A 27,249-nucleotide genomic window follows, 5' to 3' on the forward strand; every position below is an offset into this window, starting at 1 on the left:
GGAACAGCTGAAGTGTAGTGGTGTGATGAATCACGGCACTTGTTATTGATTCTTCAGACATGGAGGATAATGCAACTTGTCTGTTGGGTATAATTATCATTTCACACCTATTCTCATAGGAATATTATATTTGTCTAACCCATTAGTCAGAAAAGAAGTACAGATCTGATTTTTAAATACGTCTAACAACGTCTAACAAGTACACAACAAGAGCTTTTTTTTAAATGCTTTTCTTTATTACTGTTGTTTTGTCTTAATTTCACCTTCACCTTCAATCAATCAGTTGCAGTCAACTTGCACTTTTAAATAGCTTATTTGAAATTCATAAACTATGTACGTGGCAGCTAATTTTATATGTTTAGTGTTTGGACTGGAGGGTTTGCGCCCAGTGACTGCAATGAGTTGACTTTTCCTTTTCCAAGTGCCCTTGGTGGCGCAGGCAGATTTCAAATTCTAAAAGCCTCACATAGGATTCATACAGTCCTACCAGCACAAAGTGGAATTTTACTCCAGGATATGTTCAGTGTGGCAGGCTTTATTTGAACTTGGGAGAACTTTTAATCTGCTTAAGGTGGTACTACCAAAATGTAACTCTCAGTGAAAGAATTGTCTTGGCTGAGGGATTTTAAATAACAAATACAACAAGTAGAGAAGTACTTTATTTTTGTAAAAAAAAAAAAATTAGTAAATGTGTTACAACACTGTAGGTAGGCCCAGGGACCCACTGGATGACTTCTGAAAGTATGAAGAGTGGGATCAATTTTGGGTTTTTATTTTTCACTGTATTTTCACAAGTTTCACAAACATAGCAAAAAACACACTTCTTTATCTTTTAATGTCAGTTTATTGCACTGCGCACTTCATTTTAATGAATTTTAATGCCATTTGATATTTGCTGTGCTTTCTTTCCCTACATTTTATAAGTCATATTTACATCTATTTTCCTGTTTTACTTTATTGTATAATGAAGTAAAATAAAACATTAAAAATGTAAATTTAATTCAAAATGTAAATGCTAAAAAAATTATTTATTTGAATATATACTTATTTTTGCTTTATTGTATTTAATTTACTTTTATTTTAAATTCGTTTTTTTTAACTTTATTGAGATATTTCTTTTCTCGTATTGAATTTTATTTTTTGAGTACTACTAATTTTGTTAGCCTGTAACTTTGTTTACCTTTTTTTTTTTTTTTTTTTTTTTTTTTTAGCAGAATTTACCCACTTTGAGATAAATTAATAATAACAATATTCTCTCATCGGTAACATAAGATTACATAATTCGGCGAATTCTTGGGATACATTATAACATTTTTAATAAGATAGTTACAACTTCTATCGCATAGTTGTATATTTAACGTTTTCCACGGAAGAAAGAAAAACCGTTACAAGGTAAAGTACCAAAGAAACTGTCCCGCTGAAGTAACCATATTGGTTCTGCCTAATGATACATTTCTACTTACGCCTTTCAAGACGTTGAGCCGAAATGGCGTCAGTGGCGCTGTACGGTAGCCGTTGGTAACGAAAAGACACTGGGACGAGGGCGGACTCAGGGAAGCGGTTTCCGGGTCTCCCTTCCTGGGCTGGGACAGCAGAGAGAAGCGAAACGCTCCGGTGGATTAATAGCATTTCAAAGGTACGGACAGGTAAGGTACTGCTCGGTTGTTTGCTGTTATTATGATATATAGATTTTTAACTTTAAGCAATGTAGCGACTAGTCGATGGAACCCTAAGGGAGACAAACCGGACAATCAGTTTGAAGCCTAGCTGGCAATATGACACCAGCCGCGGTAGCAACTGTTGCATGCTAAAGTTTGACATGTAACACAGTTTCATCGCTTTATTAGACCCAACGTCGGTTTATCGAGCACGTTTTTAAAGAGGAAACTATTTAAGGAACTACTATGTTTACTTAAGCTGGGTACAGGCAAATTGCAAAGTCATTGTTCCAGTAGCAGATGTTTGGAAAACTCAGTAAGTGTCTGACAGACTGGGTGTGGTGGACATCTGACTGTTACAGACACTGAGGCCTTCACACACGTTTCAGACTCCCCCTGGCCAGTGACTAAAGCATTATATTAAATTCTCCTTCATTATTTGACATAACTGTCCAAATAAACACTTCCCCTTCTTCATGTTTTGAAGAACAGCTGCGCTACACACTGCTTTGACCTCATTTATTACCCCATGGCCCAACTGCTGGGAAGCTTGCTACACTTCACCAGGCTTAATCAATTCATAAATCAGCGCCATTAAAGAACTTTACTCCAGATTCCTCTTGTGTACCCTTCCTGACCTCTGCACTTGGTTTCTAACATGCGATTATTCCGTGACCTTTGGTTATAAAGCACATTTCCAGAAAAGTAAATTTTGCCTTCAGACATCTTTAACAATAACAGAGGGAAACGATAACACATTTTCATTATGTGTCTGTCTAAGATGTGGCTGAGGGCCACTATTGAAGAATTATCATCCATCTTTGTTGTGTTTTGGACTCTGTGGAAAACATGCATATTTCACTTCCTTTCTTGTTAAGTGGTGAGCACTATGGCAGACTCTGCAAGCTGTAATCTCAAGGCGGCAGCTGCCCCTTACTACAGAAAACAAGTAGGCTTCATGGCCAGCTGGACAGAGATCAATTTGATATTAAAAGAACAACATCTTCCCGTAATGAAAGACGCCCCATGGCTCAAATCAAGCACCTTCACCTTTCTCTGACCTTTCCCCTTCCTCCGACTTTATCTCACTAACACAGTCCAACAGGGATCACATTTGTTTGAAACTACACAGGGATGTTTCCGATCGTTTTGTGCTGCTGGTGTGAATGGAAAGACAAAGCTTCATTCACACCAGCAGAGCCAAATGGGACTGTAGGTACCGCTGATGTGAAACTGCAGGATACTTTTCAATTAAGCTGGACTTGTGTCAAAATGTGATTTTTGTTTTTGTTTTTACATAATGTGAATTTTTTGCATAATGTGAATTTTTTGCAATAATGTCTTTTTGAAATGTCCTAAAAAGATCAATTTGAATAAACAGGAGAACACAGTTTTAACAGTTTCTACAGTGCCAAACACACTGATGTAAAGTTAAACAGACACATTTTTGAAGATAATAAGTTGACCCAGTAATGTTGTCTTGTTACCAAAACAAATTATAAGCAAATTATATCAATGTGGATTGCCACATTTATAAACAAAATGTTTGTATTAGTTTTTAAAGTGACCTATACCTTTCCTTATTTTCTGGTAATGAACTAATCATTTGATTCAGGTGTGTTGACTCAGGGTGCTATCTAAAACCCCTCAAGGGCCAGTGTCCAGGCCCTTGAGGCCTGGAGTCCCCCATCCCTGACTTTAAAAAAAATTATTGTTAAGAATGCCTCAAGTTTCAAATATTGAGGGCATATGTTTAATTTACCCATGTTATCCATAAGCTCAGGCTTATCTGGATGAGGTTTTTGTTTTATTCTTGGATTTATTAAGATATTCCTTATTTTGTGTTGCTGAAACCCAGAATAAACGCTGTTTCTTCAGTTTGTTTTATATGTACAGCTAGTTAGAAACTTGCCTTTAATACACAGCATGACTTTACACCACCATTTGTATGAAATAGAAGCAAACCTTTTGAGTGTGAAAAATTAAGCCTTAAACCTGCAGCATTTCTAAATGCCAGCAGGCCTGTTAGTTTCCCTTAATTGTAGTTGGCTGTCAAAAAGACTTCCAATAAACATCAGTCCTACAGTGGTCTATGGGAAAATGGGCCTAAGGAAACACAGAGAGAATTTTAATTTTGATGATTTTAAGTGTCAGAAAGAAGGATTAGCCTTGCAATTTTCAAGCTATTAGCCAATTAACTTCCAGCTTCAAAACATCAAAATGATGACAGTAAAAACGCTCAAAGCTTCATAACAGGACTTCGTGACTTTATGTTACAGCAGTTCTAAATTAACCCAAACATCTTTTTCTACATGATGTTTTTATGCATATAATGTATAGAGACAGATCTTTGATTGGCTAATATTGGCTGAATATATTGTAAGACAACTATAGAGAAGATTAGTGCCTTCTGATGTTGGAGAAAGTAGTTTTATTTTGAAATAAAGTTTAAAAATTAATGCACTTTACAGTCAGTCAGTGTGGAATTTGTGTTGTGATTCGATAAAAGGCTTTCTACAAATATTATTATGGAGATTTAATGGGAGGAAATGAGCAACAGGTTATATTACCTGCACCTTTAACTGTGCACCAGTGTACAGCAGCTGTGAGTATTATAAAGATAATATTTTCTTACTGAATGGCTCCCACTTGTTTTCAGTAATTTCCTATGTTGTCCTCATTGTCATAAATCATCCTAAGCTTTAAGCTCTGTGTGTGTTATGAACAGTCCTGGTGGTTTCCCTGTGGTCGAAAGGCTTTCTTATTCCGCCAATTGTGGCTTTTTTTCCTCTCTGTGGGCTCATATTTTTAAAGTGTTTCCAAAACCACAGCTTAAAAGCCTGTATCATGTCTTTATTACACCACTTTGGCCCACCATTCCTACCTTCAGACCCCCAAGGGCTGCTTAATTACAGTCAAGCCCCCTTCTCTGTGTGTTGTATTGTCTACGTGTGGAGGTCTTTTGCCAAACATCACTTTATTATGCTCAGCTGCTCTGAGGTTCCTGTTGCTTTGATCAGTTGCCAGTAATTTACCATTTTTGTTCTTATGCTACTGAGTTCATAAAGTCTCCACATTGTTAAATCATTATTTCATCTTTTTTAATAAGTTCAGAGAAGCCTTAATCCAAGAAGAGCGAGTCTGCAGACCTTTGACACTGCCTGTCAGGGAAGGTGAATAGTTCTTCTAGCATTGCTGGTCCTTCGTGGTTTCACTCCAGCCAATAAATCAACTGTAAATGCATTACATGCCAACAACTTTGGCTTTCTAAGGTGGCATTTTTCCCTTTTGGCTCTAACTGTTTAATCTCCCCCATGTCTGGCCCGCTGATGCCAGTGTGTATGTGTATGTAAGCAGCTCAGCAGCCTGGCCGATTAAATGGCCATTATTAAGAGTGTATTATTGAAGTGTGCCTCCCGCCTGTCTGTCCTGTAGTGTTGTCTTTGAGAGATTACAACTGAGATATTGGACCGGTTTAATTAATCTGCTGCTGGTCTAATGCTGGTTCCCACAGAGCCTGAAGAAGAATAACACTTAGAGTGTGTGTATGTGTGCAACACAACTGAGTGGACTTGTGTGGGCTGCTGCTTTAACTCAGATACTCATTAACAGTAAAAACACATTAATAATGGCCATTGTTGTGTTTTTAGGCCTGAAACAAATGATTTTGTAGGTCATGAGTTGTGACCAATCTCCATTTGACAGCCACGATAGTTTAATTTTTTTTCAAACCACAACTTACAATATTTGGAAAAGAGTCCAATGTTGCATTGGAAAATAAGATCAAATAAATTCTAAAATGAAAAGACTGAAATAAACATATTGCACATAAAAAGGTTCAGTTGTGTCACGATCTGTTTGCTGTCTACTTCTGAAGCACCTGCCTGCAGGTAGAAGCCTAAACAAATGGTGTTTAGTGTGTGTAGTGTCTTTGTGGATTTGCTCAACCTTCCTCAAACTGTGGGTGATGTGTACATGCTCCAAACATGGCAGCACTGTGCCAGCAATATTTATGTGCTGGCTGGCCTTTCATGCAGTTTCTGAGACTAAAGCCTCAGTAAAAGTGTTTAGCTCTCATTAGCCTCCTTAGGAAAAAAACAGGCGCTGATACTCTAACACTACCAGTCATGGTCAGAAAGCTGCTTTTGATGCTTTGCGCCACAATGAGGGTAACATTTCAGAACTCTTGAATGTATTGCTACTCTTTCAGGATGTATGGCCGCTGATTGGATGTCTATTAAATTTTCCTGTCTTCCTAATGTATTCAAAAAATTTTCATTTTTAACAGTACTTGCAAAAATAATAAAAAGCAGGTGGTTTTTGCCAGGCCTGTTTCCAAATCCTTCACTCTGTATTTAGTGGTGACTTGAGCAAAATTCTGTCATGGATTTGATTATTTGCGATTGGGACGTTACATATGGGCGACATTCATTGACTGTGACACATGAAACCTCTGCAAACAATGTATCATTACATTCACAAGGGAATGATGAATACAGAAGTCAAAAGAATATGGATTTAGGATAATTCTTTATTAAAAAATATACAGATGTTAATAATTGTATGTGTGACAATGTTCAGATTGGCCAACCTATTAAGAAGGAGAGAGAGGGTACATGCAGACATATGTACATACACTAAAATCATTATAGTAAATGTTAAACCACTTATTTAATTTACAGCATCCACACAGTATTTTCGCAGGAAATGCAAATTTTTCTAGTTTAATTTTGTATTTATTCCTCCGGGGCAGCCAGAGTAGCTCTGATCCACCAGGGATTAGGCAATGGGAGATTTTGGTTTGGCCTCTGTGTCTGAAAGAGTACATCCTTGGGAGCTCAAAAGTGTAGGTTGGAATCTTTGAATCTTTAGCTTGTTCCAGTCATCCTTTCTCATTCCAAAGCATTATGTGATGCAATTATATTAGAGGCTGTATTCATTTCACCATTGTGTGAGTACACATGGTGTCTTTTAATGTTGGTGCCTTGATTCATTGGTCATGTTTTTATTGGGGTCCTATTTGAGACCCACAAAGTCTGTATAAGGATGTTGGAGGGTTGGCGGCAGCACAAGTCTTTGGTTTATCATCTCATTTTGTGCTTTAACAGAATTACCTTTCTTTATGGCTGCATAGATGGGTTGGATTGGTATCTGGAGACTGGAGGCTGGATTCAGGTTTCTGGTTCTTTATAGTGTAATTCAAGCAATTTCAGAGCAGTGGTATGACAGCAGGGAGGAGGCTGTTGTCATCAGGGAGTGCTATTGTTGAGTGCTTGGTTGTCGACAATTTTTATGCGGATGGCACTCATCCAATTAACATCCACATGAATCCAGGGACTCAAGGTTTCCGTGGAGATTGCTTTTAAGTTGATGAATTTAAGGACAAGGCCTCATATGGTCTCTGATCACTTGGATTGCCCCTTCACCTTAATTCAGCAATGCTCCATTCTAAATGGTTTGAGTCTCCCTCTTACTGTCCTGCATGCGGTTGGTCTTAAAATGTCTTCAGGGTTCAGGCACGTGTTTCCCCTTCTCTGTAAGCCCAGCTGCCCTATATAGGAAAGGCTCCAGGAACCGAAGGGATAAACAGCCATTGTTCTCCTGGTGTGCTTTGTGAAACCACCCTGTCAGCAGGACAGATCGCTGCCCACTTTGATCTAGATACAGACTACTCCCAACTAATACATTTAATACATTTAACAGTATGAAATGGTTCCCCAGGTGACCGCAAATGTGTTTGTCAAATGCCACGGTCAAATCAGGTTCCCATGCCACGTCTTTCCACCGGCAAAGATTACATAAGCAGAGTGCATCTCCGTTTAGCAACACATGGGAGCCTGCCTCTTTCTAATGCTTATCACACTCCACCTGTCAAGACCCAGTGTGTTGGTGATAAAATGGAGCCTGTTCTTCCTGCTCAGTCATTATGTAGTGAATTTATCAAATGAGGCTGTTGCTCTATCGTCTGCTCAGGGTCATAGGGAGAGCCAGGAGCAATGAGCAGGCAATAATGTAACAGCTTAATGAGAGTCTGGGAAGATACTTGTGCAGATTTTATAACCTCTGCAGTGAGAGTGATAGTGTTAACAATGGTGTGGCCATCGGCATCTGAACTTGGACTACATGTTTTGGTCTTTTTGCAAAGATATAAGGTATAAGCTTTGCATTTTTCTAATTGCATAAAAAGAAATGGTCAAATATCAAAGTTTTTGCTTTTACTACAGGTTTTTTTTGCCACCTTTCTTTGTAGCTCTCTGAGGTTATTAGGATCCTACAAATCAATGTGACAGCACAGCTTTATAATATATTTTTTCATGATATGGTGGTTAATTTTTGTGGCAACATTACTGCCATCCATCCATCCATGGATGTTGGTGCATTATCTAAAACCTCGAAAACATAATTAATTATTCTACTCAAAAAGTTGTTTCAGTTGTTTTGAAATTTATATCAGTATTTTAAACTAAATGATTACATTTATGATTTGGCAGATTTGAATTTATTTCTTTTTTACATTTTGTTTTTCATAAGAAAATCGAAGAAGACTCAAGTTAAATGGGTATTTTTTCAGCTGTGCAGCATAAATCCAGTATAAATATGCCACTTTTTTTATGGTGGTTTAACAGATATCAGTGTTTTTTCAGGCTTTAACTTGAACAACTGATTTAACCATAAGGGTGTAAGTCACAACAGCAATAACATTTTAAAACATAAGGAAAAACAAAGGCCTCGTTGAGCTTTTAGGCTACAAAAAATGTTATTATTAAAATGTTATTATTAATTTGATAAAACCTTTCACTCTGTAAAAGTTGTATGTGTATATATACATATATATATCACTCAACTGAATAGCTATGTATGATGCATAAACGTTATCTGAATCATTACAATGGGTAGCAGGAGGAAAGTTTAGGTAATGTCATTTACCACTCTATCTTTTTTCCCCCCCCTCCTGCAGGCTTGTCAGACATCACATAAACAGTAGCGATGTCTCAGTCTGGAGAGAAAGGAAAGGTGAGTAAATGGCAGAAAGTTCCTCACATCACAGTTTAGATTAAACTATGACAGATTTTTGGTGGGTGGTTTTCTAATAAGGATCTGGTGATTAAAGGCCATGGTACTTGTAATCTCAAACACACACGCCTTCACAAGCATCCACAGAGGATATCCTGTTTAAATGCAACTGTTTCATGGCTTGACTTTATTGTGTGTTTAAAGTTTCTCAGTGATATGTATCATCATCATCATCATCAATCTCTCTCTTATACACTTCAACTTTACACCTAGACTTCATAAAATGATGAGGCAGGAGTTGTTTAGAGGATTTATCGGGTGAAAGAAACAAGCAGAAAAATGTCACGTAACATACTAATACTATGCTATACCCTAAATGCAAAACATCACATATACTTCTGACTAGTTTGCAGCTTATTTGAATATTTGTATTTCTTGTGCTACAGTTTCCAGATGCTGCAGGTTATGTAGGGTTTGCTAACCTCCCAAACCAAGTGCACCGAAAATCAGTGAAAAAAGGGTTTGAATTTACCCTCATGGTTGTAGGTGAGTGGTCGGGTGCACCAGAAAAAGTTTGAGGTAGTCCATATGTTTTCTCTTGAAAGTAGAGATTTATAGTTTAGTCTCTGTTTTTCAGGGGAGTCTGGTTTGGGCAAATCCACATTGATAAACAGCCTGTTTCTCACTGATCTCTACCCTGAACGTTACATCCCTGGTGCTGCAGGTATGCCCACACACTCCCATACATGCGCACACACACACTCATGCACACTTTAATATTAGAAAAAGGCTCTCCTGCAATGTCTCCAGCAAAGTGTTATTTCAAGAGGAATGCTGAGAATGCTGCAGTCTCAAAATGTGACCCTGCTCTACTTATGACTTGACTTAGATTAGGACTTGGGCTCTGGCTTGACAACAATTATCCAGGCCCTCACAGTTCAGAAAACACATATCTCTCTTATGTGGCAAAACCAACAGTTTGGGGCAAATCTGGTGCAATTTTTCTTATGATTTGTCTTTACAGAGAAAATTGAGAGGACAGTGCAGATTGAGGCATCAACAGTGGAAATCGAAGAAAGGGGAGTGAAGCTTCGTCTCACTGTAGTTGACACTCCTGGATACGGCGATGCCATCAACAGCCAGGACTGGTGTGTTTTTGTTATGTTTTTTTTGTTGTTGTGGGGGAGTTAGAACAACTTGAGACGTGCGCAGCGTGATCTCCTATCCTCCCCACCTGTCCCCGATGCGCGTTTTTTTTTTCCCAAGTTTTCTCTCAGGCTCCTTATTTCCTACCTCTCCTCCCCCTGCATTCCCCATGTCTCCTATTATACTTCGTGTGTGTGCGTCTGTAATGTGTCGGTATGTGGGGCGTCCTACTGTCAACGTGGGCTCTCTGTCCGGGATACGTTTCCTGTTAATTGTGCTGGCATAGCTGTAGTTTTACATTCTTGGGTCCTCTACATAACAACTCCACACTTAATATCGAAAAGGAAAAGTTTTTTCACTTACCTTTAAGTTCTTTCTGTAAGATTTGTCTGTCACTTTTTTAGCATTTAGATTATGAATGTTAAAAAGTAGATAAATGAAAATAAATTTTAAGAGCTATTTAGAAATTAAAGACATACAGTAAATATCAGACAACAGTTTGGACTACTGAACTGAGATGAACTAAAAGTTAAAACTGATAGAAGTACATGATTTTAAACATAATAACATTATATATGTTTGGTTTCTTTGTTTAACACTGACAGAAATAGGAATGATATTCATTCTACGAGTTGATTTTCATATTTGACTGTTTGGCTAGAAGATATAAAACTGCAGCCGTCAGCTACATTCTTTATCTTATGAGTCAGAAACAGATGGTGTGAAAATGGCTGCTCTCCTTCTTTCCTTTTTAAAACGTAACGCTGCTGTTGTTAGGGAGGTTGAGACGGTGTGCCAATTACAGCAACGAAACATTTCATTTTAAGTTGATTCCATAGAATTTCCAGCTCTTACAGGGACATAAACCCCTTCAACTGGAAATGATCCATTCATTCAGTCATAAACGGGGAGGATTTATAATATCAGTGATCTATTGCCTGACATAAAACTACACTCTAAAGGGTCTTTGTGGGAGTTAAAGCAGGTTTCTGAAGATCTATATCATCCTGTGTGTTCGATTCAGTGGAAGTATCTCCTGGCCTTATTCTGAGAAACTATTTCTTCACTTTGACCCTTCTAACCTCATGACAGGTGTTTTACAGTTCTAAGCTGCTCTTTGTGTATGAGAAAATCTAACTTGGAGTGAAAATAAGTTATGTATTAAAACCAACAAATTCCTTATTGGTGCAGATAAATGTTTTTTTGGGACGGGGGGTTCTGTATTTGATTTCAGCTTTAAGACCATCATCCAGTACATCGACAATCAATTTGAACGGTACCTCCATGATGAGAGTGGGCTGAATCGCAGACACATAGTGGACAACAGAGTGCATTGCTGCTTCTACTTCATTTCTCCGTTTGGACATGGGTAAGTAAGCACCGACACAACACTAAAGGCACCAGAAATGAGCTGACTTGTTGTACTTAACACACTACTTTTAATCATGTTTGGTGGTTCTAAAGCAGAACTTCCTTAATTTGGGTATTTCAAAACTACACAACTCTTGCTGTTTATGACATCTTTAGCATCAGTGTTTTTGATTAACTTGAGTTCCTTTTACACATTTCAGTTCTCCTTTGTTTCTCAGTACTGTCATATGTTGTGAAAGGCAGTTATTTTTTGTCCATTTTTATCATTTTTGTCATTTCAAAACAGTTTTTCACTGTGTCCTAATTGCCCTCTTTGTTCTTGCTTCTTTCCCAGTCTAAAGCCACTGGATGTGGAGTTTATGAAGGCCATCCACAGCAAAGTCAATATAGTCCCAGTCATTGCCAAGGCTGACACACTGACTCTGAGGGAGAGGGATCGCCTGAAGAGGAGGGTGAGTTTGATTTTACACCCACAGACACATAATTTCAATCCTAAAATGTCTGTTTTATGGTATTTATACCACATGTAATCATCTTTATTTGAATACTACCACAAAGCCCAAATGCCACTTACCAAAGACGCTGATAATCCAATTAGCAGATATATGTGTACGCCCAGATTAGAAAGTGGCTTATAATCATAGATTGGAACAAAACAGTATATAGCTTATCTGTCTTTAATGGCAGCTTAGCGTGTCAGACCTTTTTGCGTTTGTGTGAGACGGCATGCGTGCATTTCTCTCTGTAATTGCGCTGATGAACGGCTTTAAGTTTTTTTGTTTCTGATGATATACTATAACAATTCAGATTGTTTCAAAGTAAAGGGAGGGACGAACCAAGAGAGGAAACAGTAGGAGGGATGGACTGAGGAAAGTTTGTCATATATAATTTAGATGAAGCACATTTCATCCAGTTTCAACACGTCCCAGATACTTCCTCTTGAACCTGACCCAAGTGTCTGCCTGCCTGCCTGCACGCTTCTCAGCTTCCTGCTGTCCACAGGGGAAGGACATCATAGTAACACTCATCACACACACTTCACAGCAGTGTGTTCAGCTGATAATGTCTCACACTTAAGATGATTTAGTAGGATTTTCCTCATCTTTCCTTGTCTTATTTCCTCGTCTTATTTCCTTTTTTATATCTGTGAGACAGCTTAAGTATTCCTTATTTCTGTGGTTTTTGTCTCAATTCAGAGAAAATTGGAACTAGTTGGTTGATAATATGGCCTTTTCTCTGTTTTTAAGTAATTAATTCTATGATTTTAATGTAAAAATGTTGCATCAGTTACATCAGAAATTCTTTTTGAACTTTAGCACTTTTTGTAGTTGAAATGATTAAGTGAGAAAAAGACCCACTCTTTGCAGCCTGGTTAAAAAAAACATATTGTGCCTCAGTTGCTAATAACTTTTTTTTCTGTCAGCCCTCTTTAATTGAAAGTCAGCCTGTCTCCTCACCTTCCCCGGATGCCCAGACCTCCCACCTGCTTCTCATTCAGGTCTCGGAGCCGGTGGTCTGGCAGGCGTCAGGCTGATCGGCTGACCGGAGTCCAGCTCTGCTTTGTTCTCCCGACCAGCCAATCTGTTTTGTTAAAATCCTGGGCTGTTAAATTTCTTGAAATCACCGATGCAGTATCTTAGCAAATAGAAGGTTACAGTTGGTCATTCAGGACATTTCTTCTTGTACTTGCTGAGACAGCAGGATTTAACAGTGGGCGCACATGAAAACTCAATAACTGCACTTAACTGCAACTCAAACCTCAAGTCTGTTCCTTTGGCACTTAAGATTAAAAATACCATGTTTCCTGCCACTGCTGACCCCCACCTCAAGCTGAAGGAAACCCCCAAGCTTGTTGGCTTTTTGCTCCAGCTGCCAGCCTTCAGCAGGTCAGCTGTCTTTATCAGAGTTTTGGCTCAACTTTTGTTTAATTTTGTGTGTATTTTTCTCCATTTACTATAAAAGTTTAGCCAGGAGAAGTGAAGTGAGAAATAGTAAGGGACTCTAAGGAAATACTGTAACAGTATCACTCTCATCTGACCTCCATTCGGCTAAACTTTCAGTTTGTTCACATGCTCTGCTAAGTGTTCCCTTAACAGACAATTCCCACTGTACAATGAGCAGCAATTAGCTGCAGAGTTTAACAAAACTGTCAAACTCATGCATACCCACACCCAGTAAGATCTATAGCATCTAAAGTGATGAAGAAAACATGTTTTACTGCACTGAAACCATTTTACATATTGACGGTTTATCATTTTTGTTTTAGTTACATAGGATTCAGTACATTTTTAATAACTATCTAAAGATAGTGAGTCCCTGGACGAGCTATTATTGACAGGAAATATAGAGGATTAGTGAGCTATCTTCCCTACATTTAAAAATGGCACCATGTGTCTCTTAGGAAGGCATATTATTCGTACTATCTCTTGTTTGTTCACAATCTGGGCATGTACAACTTTTATCTCCATCTTTGTATAAATGACTAAACTGCTGTGGCGCTTCTATGTGGGCTTTGTGTATTTCATATATACAAGGATGCCCTACTTTGATGATTGCAAAACTGCACTTTTTAGAGTCAATATTACAGTCTTTGGTCTTAGATAAAGGGTTAAAGATGCACATTATTTCCTAATGAAGAGATACATGTTTTGTATGTGCTTGTTGTATGTCGCTCATAGTTTGATAAGTTATTACTTGTCTGTTTTTTACAAAGTGTCTGTGGATGTGCATCCTTGTTACTAAATATTACAACACAGTTGAAGTTGAACAGAATTGTACTGATTTAACTGATGAACCAGTGAACAAGAGACTCCTTTTAGAAAGTGGAAGCACATAAACTCTACTGCTGCTTTCCAGCATTTTGAGTTACATTAAAATGAATCATGTACTGGGTGAGATCAAGAATTTCCACATCTCTGCCCATAAAAAAAAACAAAAACCATATCTGATTTCAGTGTGGGCTCTATGCACTTCAACGTTGCCTCCTTTTGTACCTCTCTTCAGCTCCCGGCGCATCTGCTTTCAGATGCTCAACCTGTTTTTCCCTGAAAGTCCTACTTGGTGTTGGGATCATTGCCATCAAATTCAGTTCAGATGGACACAGGACTTGATGTTTACTCTGTACAAGTTTGGCAGTCCTGGTGAAATCGCAAACGTTCTTTTTCAAATAGTCAAAGGGACAGTAAAATGGTCCAAAATTGTCCAAATTGAAATTGGGCAGCAGATCTCTTCATCACTCGTTACATAGGAAATTATCTTGGAATGAAAATGATGACTAATTTACACTGAATTCAGGATATTTCACATATCTGACCCAGTAATCTGGTTTCTTGCATGTTTAGAAATTTGACGTGCCATAGTAATGCCCATTAATCTCTATTAAGTGTCTCTCAGGAAAATGGACGTGAGTATTTGTTGGGTTGATCAGATTAGTTCAAGTGGCTCTTAGGTATACGTGCCTGACTCCTGCTGTACAGTCCTGTACAGTACGGCACCAAGGCCTTCCTTTGAGGTCAGAGCACTATCAGCCAAGAACCTGCCAGAAAGCTGAATGCTGGAGAATGATTGATAACCTCCAGTGTTTCTCCCACACAATTTATTAGTTTGTTTTTTGCAGAGCAGTTTCTCACCGCTTGGAGAATTTGTTTCCCCTCCCTCAAAGGCTTGTACAGTCCTTTCCCCTATTATTAGTGGGAAACAGCTTGTATAGAACAATATAAATTTCCTGCAACGTGTCAAGACTGTTCCACTGACAAGACACAAGTAGCACAGCTCAGGCTCAAAGAACAAATTGAACAAGCGTCACATCGTTCACCAAACCCCTCGTCATTTGCCTGCTTTTTAACCATTTCTTCCTTTCCTGGCAGTGCTTCCTTCACCAGCCTATTATTTTCTCACCCTTCATCTTTGTCCTCTTTTTTTTCTTTTTCTTTTCTTTTTTTTTTTTTAACTTTTGTTCTAATGCCAATTTCCTTCACCAGAGTCATTGTGGTCTCTAGCTCATAACTTGCCCTGAGGAGGGTATATTGAGGGTCTGATCCTCACAGTCTGGGACCCTAAAGTCATATCCTGTGTGGGGATTTAGCCTGAAAGTACTTTACTGGTTGTTTTCTGTTTGAGAGAAGAGGACGGTACACAGCTGGTATAAAGTGGAATCCAGATGAGCAAAAAAGAGTAAAGACCTTTATTCTTATCGAAAAAATAGAGCGCATATTTCTATTTTTTTCCCTTCTGTAGCTACAACACTAAAATTGACTGATTTCAACAACCACCTTTTTTGTATAAAATTTCCACTAAAAGAGAGGAAGCTTAAAAGACCAATACAAATCCAAGATTTATGTGAACGTAACTAAAAACTGGGCCAGCTGCTTGCACTGATGAATTACCTCTCACAAACAAATTACGAGTCGCTCTGTGTTGTTTTCATCCTTTGATTAAATGTGCCTAAAACAAACACTGCCCAGAACGAAGGGAAAACATCTAAAATCCCAGTCTGTGATTTTTGGAAGTGATCAGCATATTTAAAGTGTGAGGAATTTGCACTAAAAGGTAAAAGAGTGGATAAGGATGCCTTTGCTATAGGCAAAGGCGTAAGAAAGTTGTGTTAAACTGATTGTGACTGTGTGAGCTTTCTTTCCTTTTGTGTGAAGACTAAAGTCAGAGGTCAGTGAAGGCCAGAGAACCCAGCTCCTCCTCTGTTCTCGCGCAAGCCTGTAGACCGCAAACAATACTTCAGCCTCTTTTTCATGTCTTCCTCATCTCCTCTTCTTTCTTCTCCTTATCCTTCTGTTTGCCCTTGTCTCAGTTCGCAGAGCATTTTGTTACTTACTACCATGTCCCCAACTCTTCCACCATACTCCTACTTTGTGAATAAGCTCTCCACTGGTGCACGTTACCAGTTTTGACACAGTCAGTAATAATAATGACTGTTTTTATTTGCATCACTATTAATATTTTTTTAAAGTGACAGAAACCAGACACAGAAACCAGATTAAATAAACATTGACAACAAAAAATTGACCTAAACTGAAAGAATCCAGATAGTTGACTGAAAAGGCTGAAGCTGCAGCTTTTTACACCGATTCTTTTTGCAACACCTGTAAAACTAGATGTCACCAAAATAAAGGCGAAAGAAAATAATACATTAAAAAAAGAATTATTGAATAAATTCAATACAAAAATGTATGTTTCATTAAAAGTTAAAAAAAAATGTATGTTTCATAAACAGTGATCATACTTAACTTGTTCAACTCTTTTTTTTTTTTTTTTTTTGGTGTTAAAACTTTATCTCTCGAATTTTAATCGTTTAAACCAAGTTTAGTTAAATGGCAAAATCAAAGCATGATTAGTAGTCAGAAAAACATATTTTTGAAGTAATTATACACACCTGATTAATGATATGTAATTATGTGAGTTTCCTGATGAGCTCCAATTTAAATTCTTATTGTGCAGGCTTAGACTGGTACCTTATCAGTGAGGTTATGGGGTGATTGCAAGTTCCTTGTGTTAGGCCCTGATCAGCTTGTGCTTGGTCCTTTTCCTTCCAGTGTTTCAAACAGGGTGATATATTTATTTTTATGCCGTCCTTTGGTCATTGTGCCAGGGCACGTTCCCCATCTCCAAAGATTTTAAAATAATAAATAGGCCTTTTGTCTCATGGAACACACAACTCTGTTACACACGATTAATTGCGTTCAAGTGAAGAAAGTGTGGGTCAACTGTAGCGTTAAAAATCTGAAAAGATCATTTCTGGACTTTGGCTTACTGCTGATGAGTCACTTGAAGCTGTTGAGTCCCTTTTGATTAGCAAATAAAGTCACAAAACTTGGTTTGTGGTTGTGCCTGTCCTCTTCTAAATCTCACATAAATACAAGATTACGTGAATGGCTCAATTGTATCTCTCTGTATGCTCTTTGATCAAAGGAAAGGTGGGTGGTCTTAACTGTACTAATGCTTAGCCCAGACAATAGGAGTGTGGGTGGGTGTGTGTTTGTGTGTTCATTATTACTCATACGATACCTTCTTGGTACTATGATTGTAGGACTTCCTTTGTACTTTACATCAGTACCTCACTTTAAAACATTCAAATCTGGACCAACAAAATATTTCTAGAAAGTGTTTGTGTGTGTTGTGGTGTTCTACTGGTGCTACTGTGTGTCACAATTAGTTTTGTACTTTTAAGGGAACTTTCTGAGGGATTTAGTCTGTAGATTGTCCGGTCAGAATGGCTTTTTTAACCTGTCTTGTTGTTGTTCTTTTACTTTGGTGAATCACTGACCTCCTTGAGCTACAAGGCTCCATGCACGTAACATACAGGCTCTGTTCCTGCTACTGACGCCAGATTATAGTAGTTGAACACAGTATGTTAGTACTTAGGTGTGTGTGTGCGTGTGTGTGTGTGTGTGTGTGTGTGTGCGCGCGTTTGGTTAGATGGCTGGTATGAGATCTAAATCCCCCTCCGACCCCCTCAGATCAGGTATTGTTGGGGCTCCCTCACCCCCTCAGACTCCCTGCAGGCAGGAGAGAGCCGGTTAGCTGAAAGGCGTTTCCTGGCAAGACAAAAGTGTTCGGTTTCATGTGTCTTGAGGTTGTATTTGGAAGCTAAATAGAAGGAAGTTTATATGTGAAGGTATGTTTTCTGGAATATTAATTACAAAGATACAACGAGTTCAGTACTCTGTAACAAGTGTCAATATTTGTTGACATATTTAATTAAAAGCCATGTGCTTTGATTTTGTGAGAGAGAATTAGAAGTCTTGTTATGAGTTTGGAAAAGTCTGAAGGGGGTCATACCTTTCTAGACATCAGTTTTTTGACCATTATTTATCATGGTGTTGTTTAACAGTACTGTCCCTTTTATTTTTTTGTAAGACTATATTGCTGCTTCCTCATATTTCTCCGTGTTTGTCATGCAGAAAGTAGGAATCCATCATCAGACCCATCAGTACTCTGTTTTGCTGAGATTTACTGTGACTTGAAACACATTAACAGAAAATATGTTTTTGACCATAATATTTGTTTATCCAGTGTGAAAATCCGCTATAGCTCATCTTTTACCACATTTACTGATTACATTTGTGTTTGTTGTTAGAAATAAAAAATAAATGCCCTTTTTAATTAAAATTTTTTTTTTTTTTAAGTCTTTGCTTCAAGCATCTCTTATATAAGGTTGTAATGTATTAAGGAAATTTGTATAGTGGCACCAGTACACAAAGATGGTGAAATAAAAGATGCTCGCCAAATAACAATACATTGACAATTTTCACCTTGATTCTAACATTTTTTACTATTAAAATGAACAGCTAAATACCAATGCCAGTATTAGTTCCAGTTGACCTTTGAAGACCTTTACAGTACTCCTATATTAGCTCTTTCCTTCAGAAAAGTAAAAATTCAACATTAAAGTAAGTGCATGGCTTTATAAGGTGTAGAGCAAGCAGTAGTTTACACACAGTTGGACCTACTGGAGTCTTACAAGAGGCACACTGTGGATTTTCCTTTAATAATGTCTTCAGCCTTGAAAAAAAGGGACCCCTGTCCTTTAATCTCATAACAAGCAGCGACCCTCCATGTGGGTCAGTCGTAACAAATCTCTCAGTCTCCAATGAAGAAATTGGAATAGTGCATCATAAGGTTTAAGCTGTTTCTGGTATGAAAGAAGGTTTGAAAGCTGCTCGGATGTCCTGCTTCTAATGGCAGGGATGCACTGTTTTATTCCCGTAGATCCCTTGAAGAAGCTGGCATGCATCTTTAAGGTTACATAAACCTTATTTGAAGTGCTCTTGGTCTGGTCTTTAGTCTTTCGATTCTTACTTGGTCAGGGTTGATTGGAATTGAAATGCGGTTTTGTTTTTTTTAATCCCTTTTGGCTTTCTGTAATGTTTTCCTTCTATGTCTGCATTGTTGAGTTCCCAAGAATACTTTGCTCCATGTTTCTCCTTCCAAGTATTGTTCCATGCCACAGTTTGACTTTATTGGATACAAATCAGACCAAACCAAGAGACTCAGCTCTATCCTCAGCAATCACACGAAAAAACCTTTAATAGTTGGGAGTGTTTGCTTGTGCATGCAGTCACCTGTTGAATGTCAGAACTACACAATCCCCTTTTTTGTTTCTGTGTTCTTTTCTTTGGCTGGTGTTTGTTTCCTTTCAGTGATGTTTGTTCATAGCTTGGCAGGTGTTTGAGTCATTCATATTCTTTTTTTGCTTAGCTTAGAAGAATGAACAAATCTTGAAAATATTTTTCCCTCAGCAGGTTAAGAGATGAAACTGTAATCCCTCTAATGATGGGTTTGCATCTTGTTTCTTTATGATTGGAGGTCTTGGCTCAACCTGCTTTGCAGTTGAAAAAGTGCTTAGTCACATCTCCCACCACTACACCCTGTGTAATTATATCTATGTATAGACCTGTGGGTATGCTATATTTGGGCTGTACATAACTGTTACAGTATATTTCATACTGCTATTTCAAGAACTGAGTGATACCAGCTTTTCTCTGTAAATACACGTCTGGCATGACTCACCTGCCGTTTGTCCCATTTCTAACCTATCTTCAAACCTAAAAGTACCATATCATATCATACCCTCACACTGGACTCAGAGCTGCCGAGCATGATGGAGTCTTTCTACAAACATCAGTTCATATTCTGTGATGTAAGCCAAAGATGTAAAATGATAAATTGTTGGCTTCCTTTTCTAATTAATGCTCAGGCAGAGTCTGGAGTTGCATTGTTTGTCTGCCGCTCTGACAGCATTGAACAAACCACTAAAGCCAATCATAACAGTGGGGTGGGTGTGTGTGGCGTATTATGGCCTGACATGATGGTCATAAAGTTAACTTGGTTCCCACTGCCAGTATCCCCGTGCCAACTAAAATACTCAATTACGAGAAGGAGAGGCTGGTGTAGCGTTGGGGATTAAGGCCTACATTGTGTACAGTAAATCGGCAGGAGACAACAGGTATTTGGAGCGAGTGGTGGTTTTGAAATCACATGATCCATTAGCGGTCTTGATTATAGGTCTCAGCATGTGCTAAGCACACGTTACAGAACAGAATAATTCAGGTAAACAGCCATTTAAGATTAACAAGGTCTGGAAACAGATGATGGCAGACAACAGACTTGTGTTTGCGCAATGACTAGATCAGGTTTGTAGATATTTAATTGTACTTTGCATTTGTAAAAAATCTGTGTTATTCTGTTTTTATCGGTTCTTCAGTTCACGTTTTTTGGTTGGATTTGTTTCTATTTTATCACATATCACATATGCATTTGTGTCTAATCTCATCTACTTGTTTTACAGGATTTGTTTGTTTCATTTTTTTCCTGTCATTGTGTCACACATGTTTATTTTCCCGCTGAGTGCATAGTTTCCCAAAATTCTCTGTGCGCTCCCCCACCAGAGTGATGTTTATCGAGCCTCCATGTAGAAGGTCCCTGTAAATCTGGTGTTTGAGTACATGAGGGAGAAACTGAGGCTCTAGCCTGGTGTCACGCTCTCCTCTCGGTCCTGCAAAGCCTGTTTGTTTTTAGATCTGGCCCACAACAATACCCGACTCTCCGCCGCGCACACACTATCTCACATACACTGCGCGCAGAGCTCACTGAGAAAACAAGCGACAGCCATAACAAGGACTTAAACAGGAGCTGCGCTCTGTAGGAAAAGCTGCACTCACTTCCCAGGCTGCTGGCTGACTCACCACTGTCCTATTATACACTATAGTACTTGAAAGTCCCCAAAAAAGTCAGGAAAACGGCGCTTGACATTTTTTGGCACCATTACACAAGATTGCATTGTCGTTTTCAAAATTCTCCTCTCGGGAACACAAAAGCAAAATGCAGCTTTGATGTTTACAATAATAAATACTGACATCTGTCCCAGCGGTAGTAGAGAAGAAAGCTCCTTTGTTTCAGCTTGTTTCTTCACCGGTCAGAGAAGAAATAAAGGAGGGCGAGATCTTTGTTTCGGACTCTTTGGAAGTTTGACGCGCACACAGGCTATTTTTTTTTTCACCTGTCTAACCTTTCTGTTTCAACTCCTTCTCCTCCACAGGGGTCTTTAATTAAATGTGTTGCTGCAACAACAGGTGCTCACTCACACCCTCCTATTACTCAGTAGAGCTTCCTTACTTTCTGTTTATGGGACAGCGGCTGTTATTTTCTACATATAATTCACAGTTTACTGTGAATGCACTATGAACCAGTGCACCATTTTAAGACTAGACGGGTGCTTTAAGAGCAGATCCTCTGTCAGCTCTAAAAAGAGCATCCGCATAAAGATTGAAATATTTTTCTCTTTCCTTTTTCCATAATCATGCTGACAGACAGCCTGAAAAACAAGTTGACATTGGTCTTTCCAGAGAAAATGTGTTTGGATGAACTGCAGAAGTACCTATATGCTGAGCTGAAGTGGTCAGCTGCAGTTATCAGCTGCATTGATGTTGTTTTAGTTTATTTTGCTTTAGTTAGGATATATGATTAGAGTTTTTAATAAAAAATGAAATGGTCCTCATTGCTAGCAACAATGTGAACATTTTACGGTTCAAATGAGGTGACATCTGGCTTTCTGGACTGCTGCAGTACCCTGTTGGTAAAGGTCAAGCTGACCCGTCTTGTAGTATTTGCAGTGGCACATTTGTTGGGCTCGAGTTGAGATTCCCATCACAGTGGGAGAGTTCAGGATCACAGTGACGCCACGGCATGGCCTCTTTACTCAGTTTCTCTCGTTTCCACTTCTCAGATCCTGGATGAGATTGCAGAACAAGGGATAAAAATTTATCAGCTACCTGATGCCGACTCTGACGAGGATGAGGAGTTCAAAGAGCAGACGAGAGTCCTGAAGGTGAGAGAGGGACACTCAGCTAATGCCAGCTGTTACCATAGGAGGTCCGCCATTTCTCTCTGCTGTTTCAGTGATACACCATTCTCTTCCCATTCATCTTTGCTTCCCTTCACTGGAACTGCTCCTCTCTGATACCTTTATTTTCCACATGTCTTTCCATAGCCTTTCCTCTGACTTTGGGTGTCCACTAACATTTAACTTCCTTTCCCAGGCAAGCATTCCCTTTGCTGTCATTGGCTCCAACCAGCTTATCGAAGTGAAGGGGAAGAAGATCCGTGGTCGTCTGTACCCCTGGGGTGTAGTAGAGGTGGAGAATCCTGAGCACAATGACTTCCTGAAGTTGCGCACCATGCTTGTGTGAGTATCTTTGGTTATAATTTGAAAAGTAAAGTCTTTTAAAACCTAACCAGAACTTTTACCATGTTAAGCTTGTCGCTGCCAGAGATGAAGTTAAATTCTGAGCTCTGCTGCCCTCTAGTGTTTGAAGATGTGATTGGTGTCTGTCTATTGCAGGACCCACATGCAAGACCTCCAAGAGGTAACTCAGGATCTGCATTATGAGAACTTCCGCTCAGAGAGGCTGAAGAGAGCGGGCAGGTGGGATCCTGTTTGATATAGCAAAACACACATTAGCTATTCCTGTTTCATTCAAGGAGTATAATATTAATTGCTTCATTTGTCCTGCAGAGCTGTGGATGAGGATGTGTTGGATAAGGACCAGATCCTGCTACAGAAGGAGGCAGAGGTAAAAACACACGAAGCAGATTTGTGTATTTGAGCAATAAAAGTGAATAGCAGTACACACAGACCTCAACAGTCTGAAATAGAATTAAATAATATTAGTCTGTGGCGCTTTTTCACTTCACTCATTTAAGGCACAGACACGTGTGAATAATTTAGCAAATACTTACATTTCAGTCTTACATCATAACAAGTATATTTACAAATTTTCATTTTCTTTGCAAACGACATAGAAACCTGTTCAGTTTTAAAGAGAAATAATCTGACCTGTAAACCTTCGGTTTGAGGTTTATGTGGAATACTGTAATGTTGTTATGGCTGCTTATAATCACCAAAGACTGTACTCGTTTAACTTGGAATTTTAAAAGGAACATTTATGGGGCATGTAATGAATTCTTTGGTAAATAATTTAAGACCCCAATTGTAATCCACATTGTACCCTACTGGATTTGTTAAAATTTAAATTTCAATCTATACAAATAGATATATATTCTTTATATAATACAGCAATGATTAACAACACCTACAAAAAATGAAAAATGAAAAATACAATTTTACATAAAATGTAACAGTACTCACCCCACAGTTCACGCATGTCAAAAACATCTTCATCTTTACCAGAATGAATTGTCTGTTAAGTTGTAGGTCTGTGATATTTAAGGACTTTATTTCCAATTCCTCATTGTGTGTTTAGCGCTAACAAAAATCAAAAGAATTAGGATTTATAATTTTTTTTTAAACATAGAGGTTAATAATCGTTGTCTTTTTTGTAAAATAAGTAAATGAAACTTTATTAATACAATAAAGGCTAAGGCTGTTTACAGTGCTTCACATTTGTCCAAACTAAATCAATGTTCCAGGCTTTCAATTCAGCACTCACAACATAATTTCATGTGTGTGTTTCCAGGTTAAAAAAAAGGATTTCTATCATTGTTCTTTTTTCTTTTTTGTTAAAGTAACAGAACTACACAGATGAAAAGCATAAATAAAAAGCATAAAGTAGCCTGATTTCCCAGTGAAATCATGATGTCTGTGAGCTATAAATCTGTAAATGTAGAAAGGCTCAGTTGATCGTTTCATCTTGAAAACAGTTCAGTAGAATATTTCAGGGTGAAAAATGGCTGACATGATGTTCAGACAACACACGAGGATCTGATGTCTGAATAAGTCAGCTCTGGCACTCGGTGTATATTCAGGTATAAATGCAGAATCACACTGAGCCTGCAGCACTGTAACATAACGTGCTTTCAAAGGTCATGACCACAGTTTTAGAAGCTGCAAATGTAAACCAGGAAAGCAGCCTGTTTTTCTGTCTGGTTGTATGTTGGAACGCAAAAACATTCTTATTTTCACTCGATATGCATTGTTAACCTTATGGGCCGCTGAGCCTGCATGTCATCAGGTCATAACCTGTTTCCTGATTGCCTTTGATTGGCCTTTTTCTGTTACTGCCGCAGGGCAGGCATAGTGAGCAGGTGGAGTGCAATCAGAGCTGTTTGTAAACAATGTCTCCAAGCAGGATATGCCATCACTTCCTGCCTGGGTGTTTTTTATGGTGGGAACAACCTCAGTAACGTTAGGAACCGAAGCCACAAAGCCAGAGGGATCGTTTGTTTGGCTGATTTGTTTAGATGTCGTGAGAGGTTTTGCTGGGAGGAAATATCACAATGACCTGTGATACTCCCTAGATTCCTAAAAGGTCCCAGAGTAAATGAATAAGTAATTGTTATTTACTTGAGAGGTTCTTGGAAATAGTCGTCAACTGAGAACTGATTAGGAGTTCTGAGTTGTGTCACATTCAATGATCGGATAATGCATCGCGGGTCAGTTCAATGTGCAGTAATGTCAAATTTGTCTTTCTTAAGTTTTCAGGCAAATTCAGCGGATAGCTCAATACATTCTTAGGGTTAGGGTTAAATATACATTTTCTGACACTACAGGGTTTATTTTCCTTACAGTCAGAGCTGAGGGTAGAGTTAACATCCCACAGGAGGCTTAAACTAAAGCTTTGTAAGCCAAAATGTCAAAGGTAAACTTAGACACGAAGACTTAAATATAGACTTTTTAAATGGGTAATTCAGTTGCAGCAAGATGCCATCTTCCCTTGTTTTAGACAACATAATACTGTACAGTAGCAGACATGTCAGTCTCTTAGTTCTGTAGAAACAACCATATTTCACCTACTGAGGAAAAGTAATCTGGCTTGAACTGCTTGAAGTTCTGTGCTCTGCCACAAGAGGGCGAGAGATATTAACAGGAGAGCTGCTGTTTAATAAAAACACCTGTGATCCTTCTGTAGTGCATCCTCAATGTTAGTTTTAAATATTGGCTTCGTTTTAGTGCTTTTTACTCTTTAACATTTCCCATGTAGCCATTATTCATTTATTGGTTTGCTTTATTTATTTTTAAGCTCTTTATATTATAGCTGATATAAATACTCTCTATTTAAGTAAATGGTGACTAAACAAGCACATAATTGTTTTGTTGTGTAAACAAAATGTTATTCTGTGCGCTGTTTCAGATGGCAGTTAGTTGGCTGCTTTAGCCTAGTTAAATACTGAGTGAATTATACTGTTGTGATATTTCTTAAGCTTAAAAACAATTTTAATATTTTATTATTAAAGAGAAATAAGGCTTGTTTTTTCTTTTCTGTTAATACATGAATATTTTCTGGGTGTGTGTTGTTTCCTGGGCTGTGACATTATGGCTATTACAGTCCTCCCAGTACAAAAAAGGAGAAGTATTCTTTGAAGCAGACATCAGGTCTTGAAGTCGCACATTACATTTCGCCACAGGCTAATATTCTAAGAAGGCTGACTGAATCAGCAGATATGTGTGTATTTTAACCCCAGACCACGACCTTCTGATAAGTTTATATCGATAGTTTGGTTGCCTAAATCTGACCAAACTAAATGAAACATACTGATGTGAAAGTGGTCACTGCTTGAAAAAACTTCAATGGGGTTTTATTTTCATCTTCTTTCTCTTTCTGTAGCTGAGACGCATGCAGGAGATGATCGCGCAGATGCAGGCACAGATGAAGATGAAGTCGGACGACTAAAAGGGTCGGAGGTGAAGGGAAGCACTGTGATCCAAGCCACCAGCACACACGTACACATAAAGCATACACACACATGCATACACTTAGTTGTCCAGCCCTGCCACTCTGCAGACCCACCAGGAGCCAGTTTCCAGAACCACATCTATGTGCACACTACCATCTCTTCTTCTTCCCTCCATTCTTCCATCCATCGGCTGTTTGGCGGCTCTGTCTCTTCAAGACTCCACATTCAAACTAGTCTCCTTGTGGGAGTGGGTAAAAAACAAGTCAATGTTTGAATACTGGATGATTATCATTTATCTGCTATTTAGCCTTCTTAGTTGTTATCCTCAGCGTTGACAGTGACAGTGGTACCGAGTAGTTTTACCGTCACACACGTGTTTACATAATATACAAACTGTGAGTTTCACCTCACAGGTCAAAACTTTACAATGCATTATTTTCCATTTATTCTGCTATCGGGTTTGAACTCATTCACTTAAAGGTACAAATAGTTTGCTTCTCATTTTTTCTGTTGGTTACTCATCACTCACCCATCACCTTCACCTCTGAATAACCATTAGTGCCTGTTTGCTTCAGCCTGATAATGCAATAATTATAAATATTACCACAGAGATAGATACGTGTGGTAAACCATGATGAGGAAAGCTCTTAAATCTGGTTTTCCTAAATGTGTTAGACTAGAGACTTTATTGTATAACCAACAGCTAAAACTAATGCAAACCCTCCAGGCTTTAGAATTTCATAGTTTTTTTTTTTTTTAATTTATCTGTAATACCTGATTTTAATGTGCCAAACTATAACTTCAGACTGAAAACTAATCAATCAGTACTGTAAGTTACAATGTTCCCATGTTTGTGTCGGTGACATCATTTCATGTGTAAAACGGTCGGCTTGTACACTACATGTGCAGCTTTTCAACTTACTGTATTCACTCATTTCAGTTTAAGCTGTGTGTAAACTCCCTCCAGCCCTCTGTGAACAGCAGACCTTAACATTTCCCCAGCACTGCCGTTTAATCGTGCTGTCACTCGTGCCATTATTTCTTATCAATGTGTCAGTTAAGACTTATTTTTAGATGTCGACATGTTTTGTATTTCCTCTCTCAAATAAAATTTGTTAAGAGAACAAAAGTTGACATTTGCTCATTTGGGGGCCGGGGGTACCTTTAAGACTCATGATCGATATGACTTGGCAGTGTTACTGTTTCTAAAATGTGTGACTGTCTGTGTTTTCAGTTTGGTTTCCTATGTAACATGTAGAAAAAAATGTGACATATCTGTCTTGCACAAGAAACTCTCATAACATCCATTTTCTTATCCACTTATTCAAATTAAGTTTGTTTAGGGAGCAGGAGCTAATTTTAGCTGTAACACCGTGAGAGGCGCAGTACACCCTGGATAGGTCGCCTGTCTAAA

General features: G+C 38.5%; 1 protein-coding gene across 1 annotated transcript; it reads left to right on the forward strand.

The window, feature by feature from the left end:
* Positions 1-1,490: 1,490 nt before the first annotated feature.
* On the forward strand, positions 1,491-26,584 carry zgc:63587 (septin-2). The gene is made up of 12 exons (XM_003451040.5): positions 1,491-1,646; positions 8,617-8,672; positions 9,119-9,218; positions 9,310-9,396; positions 9,697-9,820; positions 11,053-11,187; positions 11,524-11,641; positions 21,928-22,029; positions 22,241-22,386; positions 22,543-22,626; positions 22,717-22,774; positions 25,766-26,584. The coding sequence occupies exons 2-12, from the start codon at positions 8,646-8,648 to the stop codon at positions 25,829-25,831; spliced, it is 1,047 nt and encodes a 348-aa protein (XP_003451088.1). The 5' UTR covers positions 1,491-1,646; positions 8,617-8,645; the 3' UTR covers positions 25,832-26,584.
* Positions 26,585-27,249: the final 665 nt, after the last annotated feature.

Source organism: Oreochromis niloticus, linkage group LG12 (assembly GCF_001858045.2).
Source record: "Oreochromis niloticus isolate F11D_XX linkage group LG12, O_niloticus_UMD_NMBU, whole genome shotgun sequence".
Taxonomy (NCBI): Eukaryota; Metazoa; Chordata; class Actinopteri; order Cichliformes; family Cichlidae; genus Oreochromis; species Oreochromis niloticus.

Coding starts and splice junctions, on each gene's coding strand:
- zgc:63587 (XM_003451040.5), top strand. CDS start 8,646: ATGTCTCAGTCTGGAGAGAAAGGAAAG. Junction 9,821..11,052: donor GCCATCAACAGCCAGGACTG/GTGTGTTTTTGT, acceptor ATTTGATTTCAG/CTTTAAGACCATCATCCAGT. Junction 22,627..22,716: donor AGGCTGAAGAGAGCGGGCAG/GTGGGATCCTGT, acceptor TTTGTCCTGCAG/AGCTGTGGATGAGGATGTGT.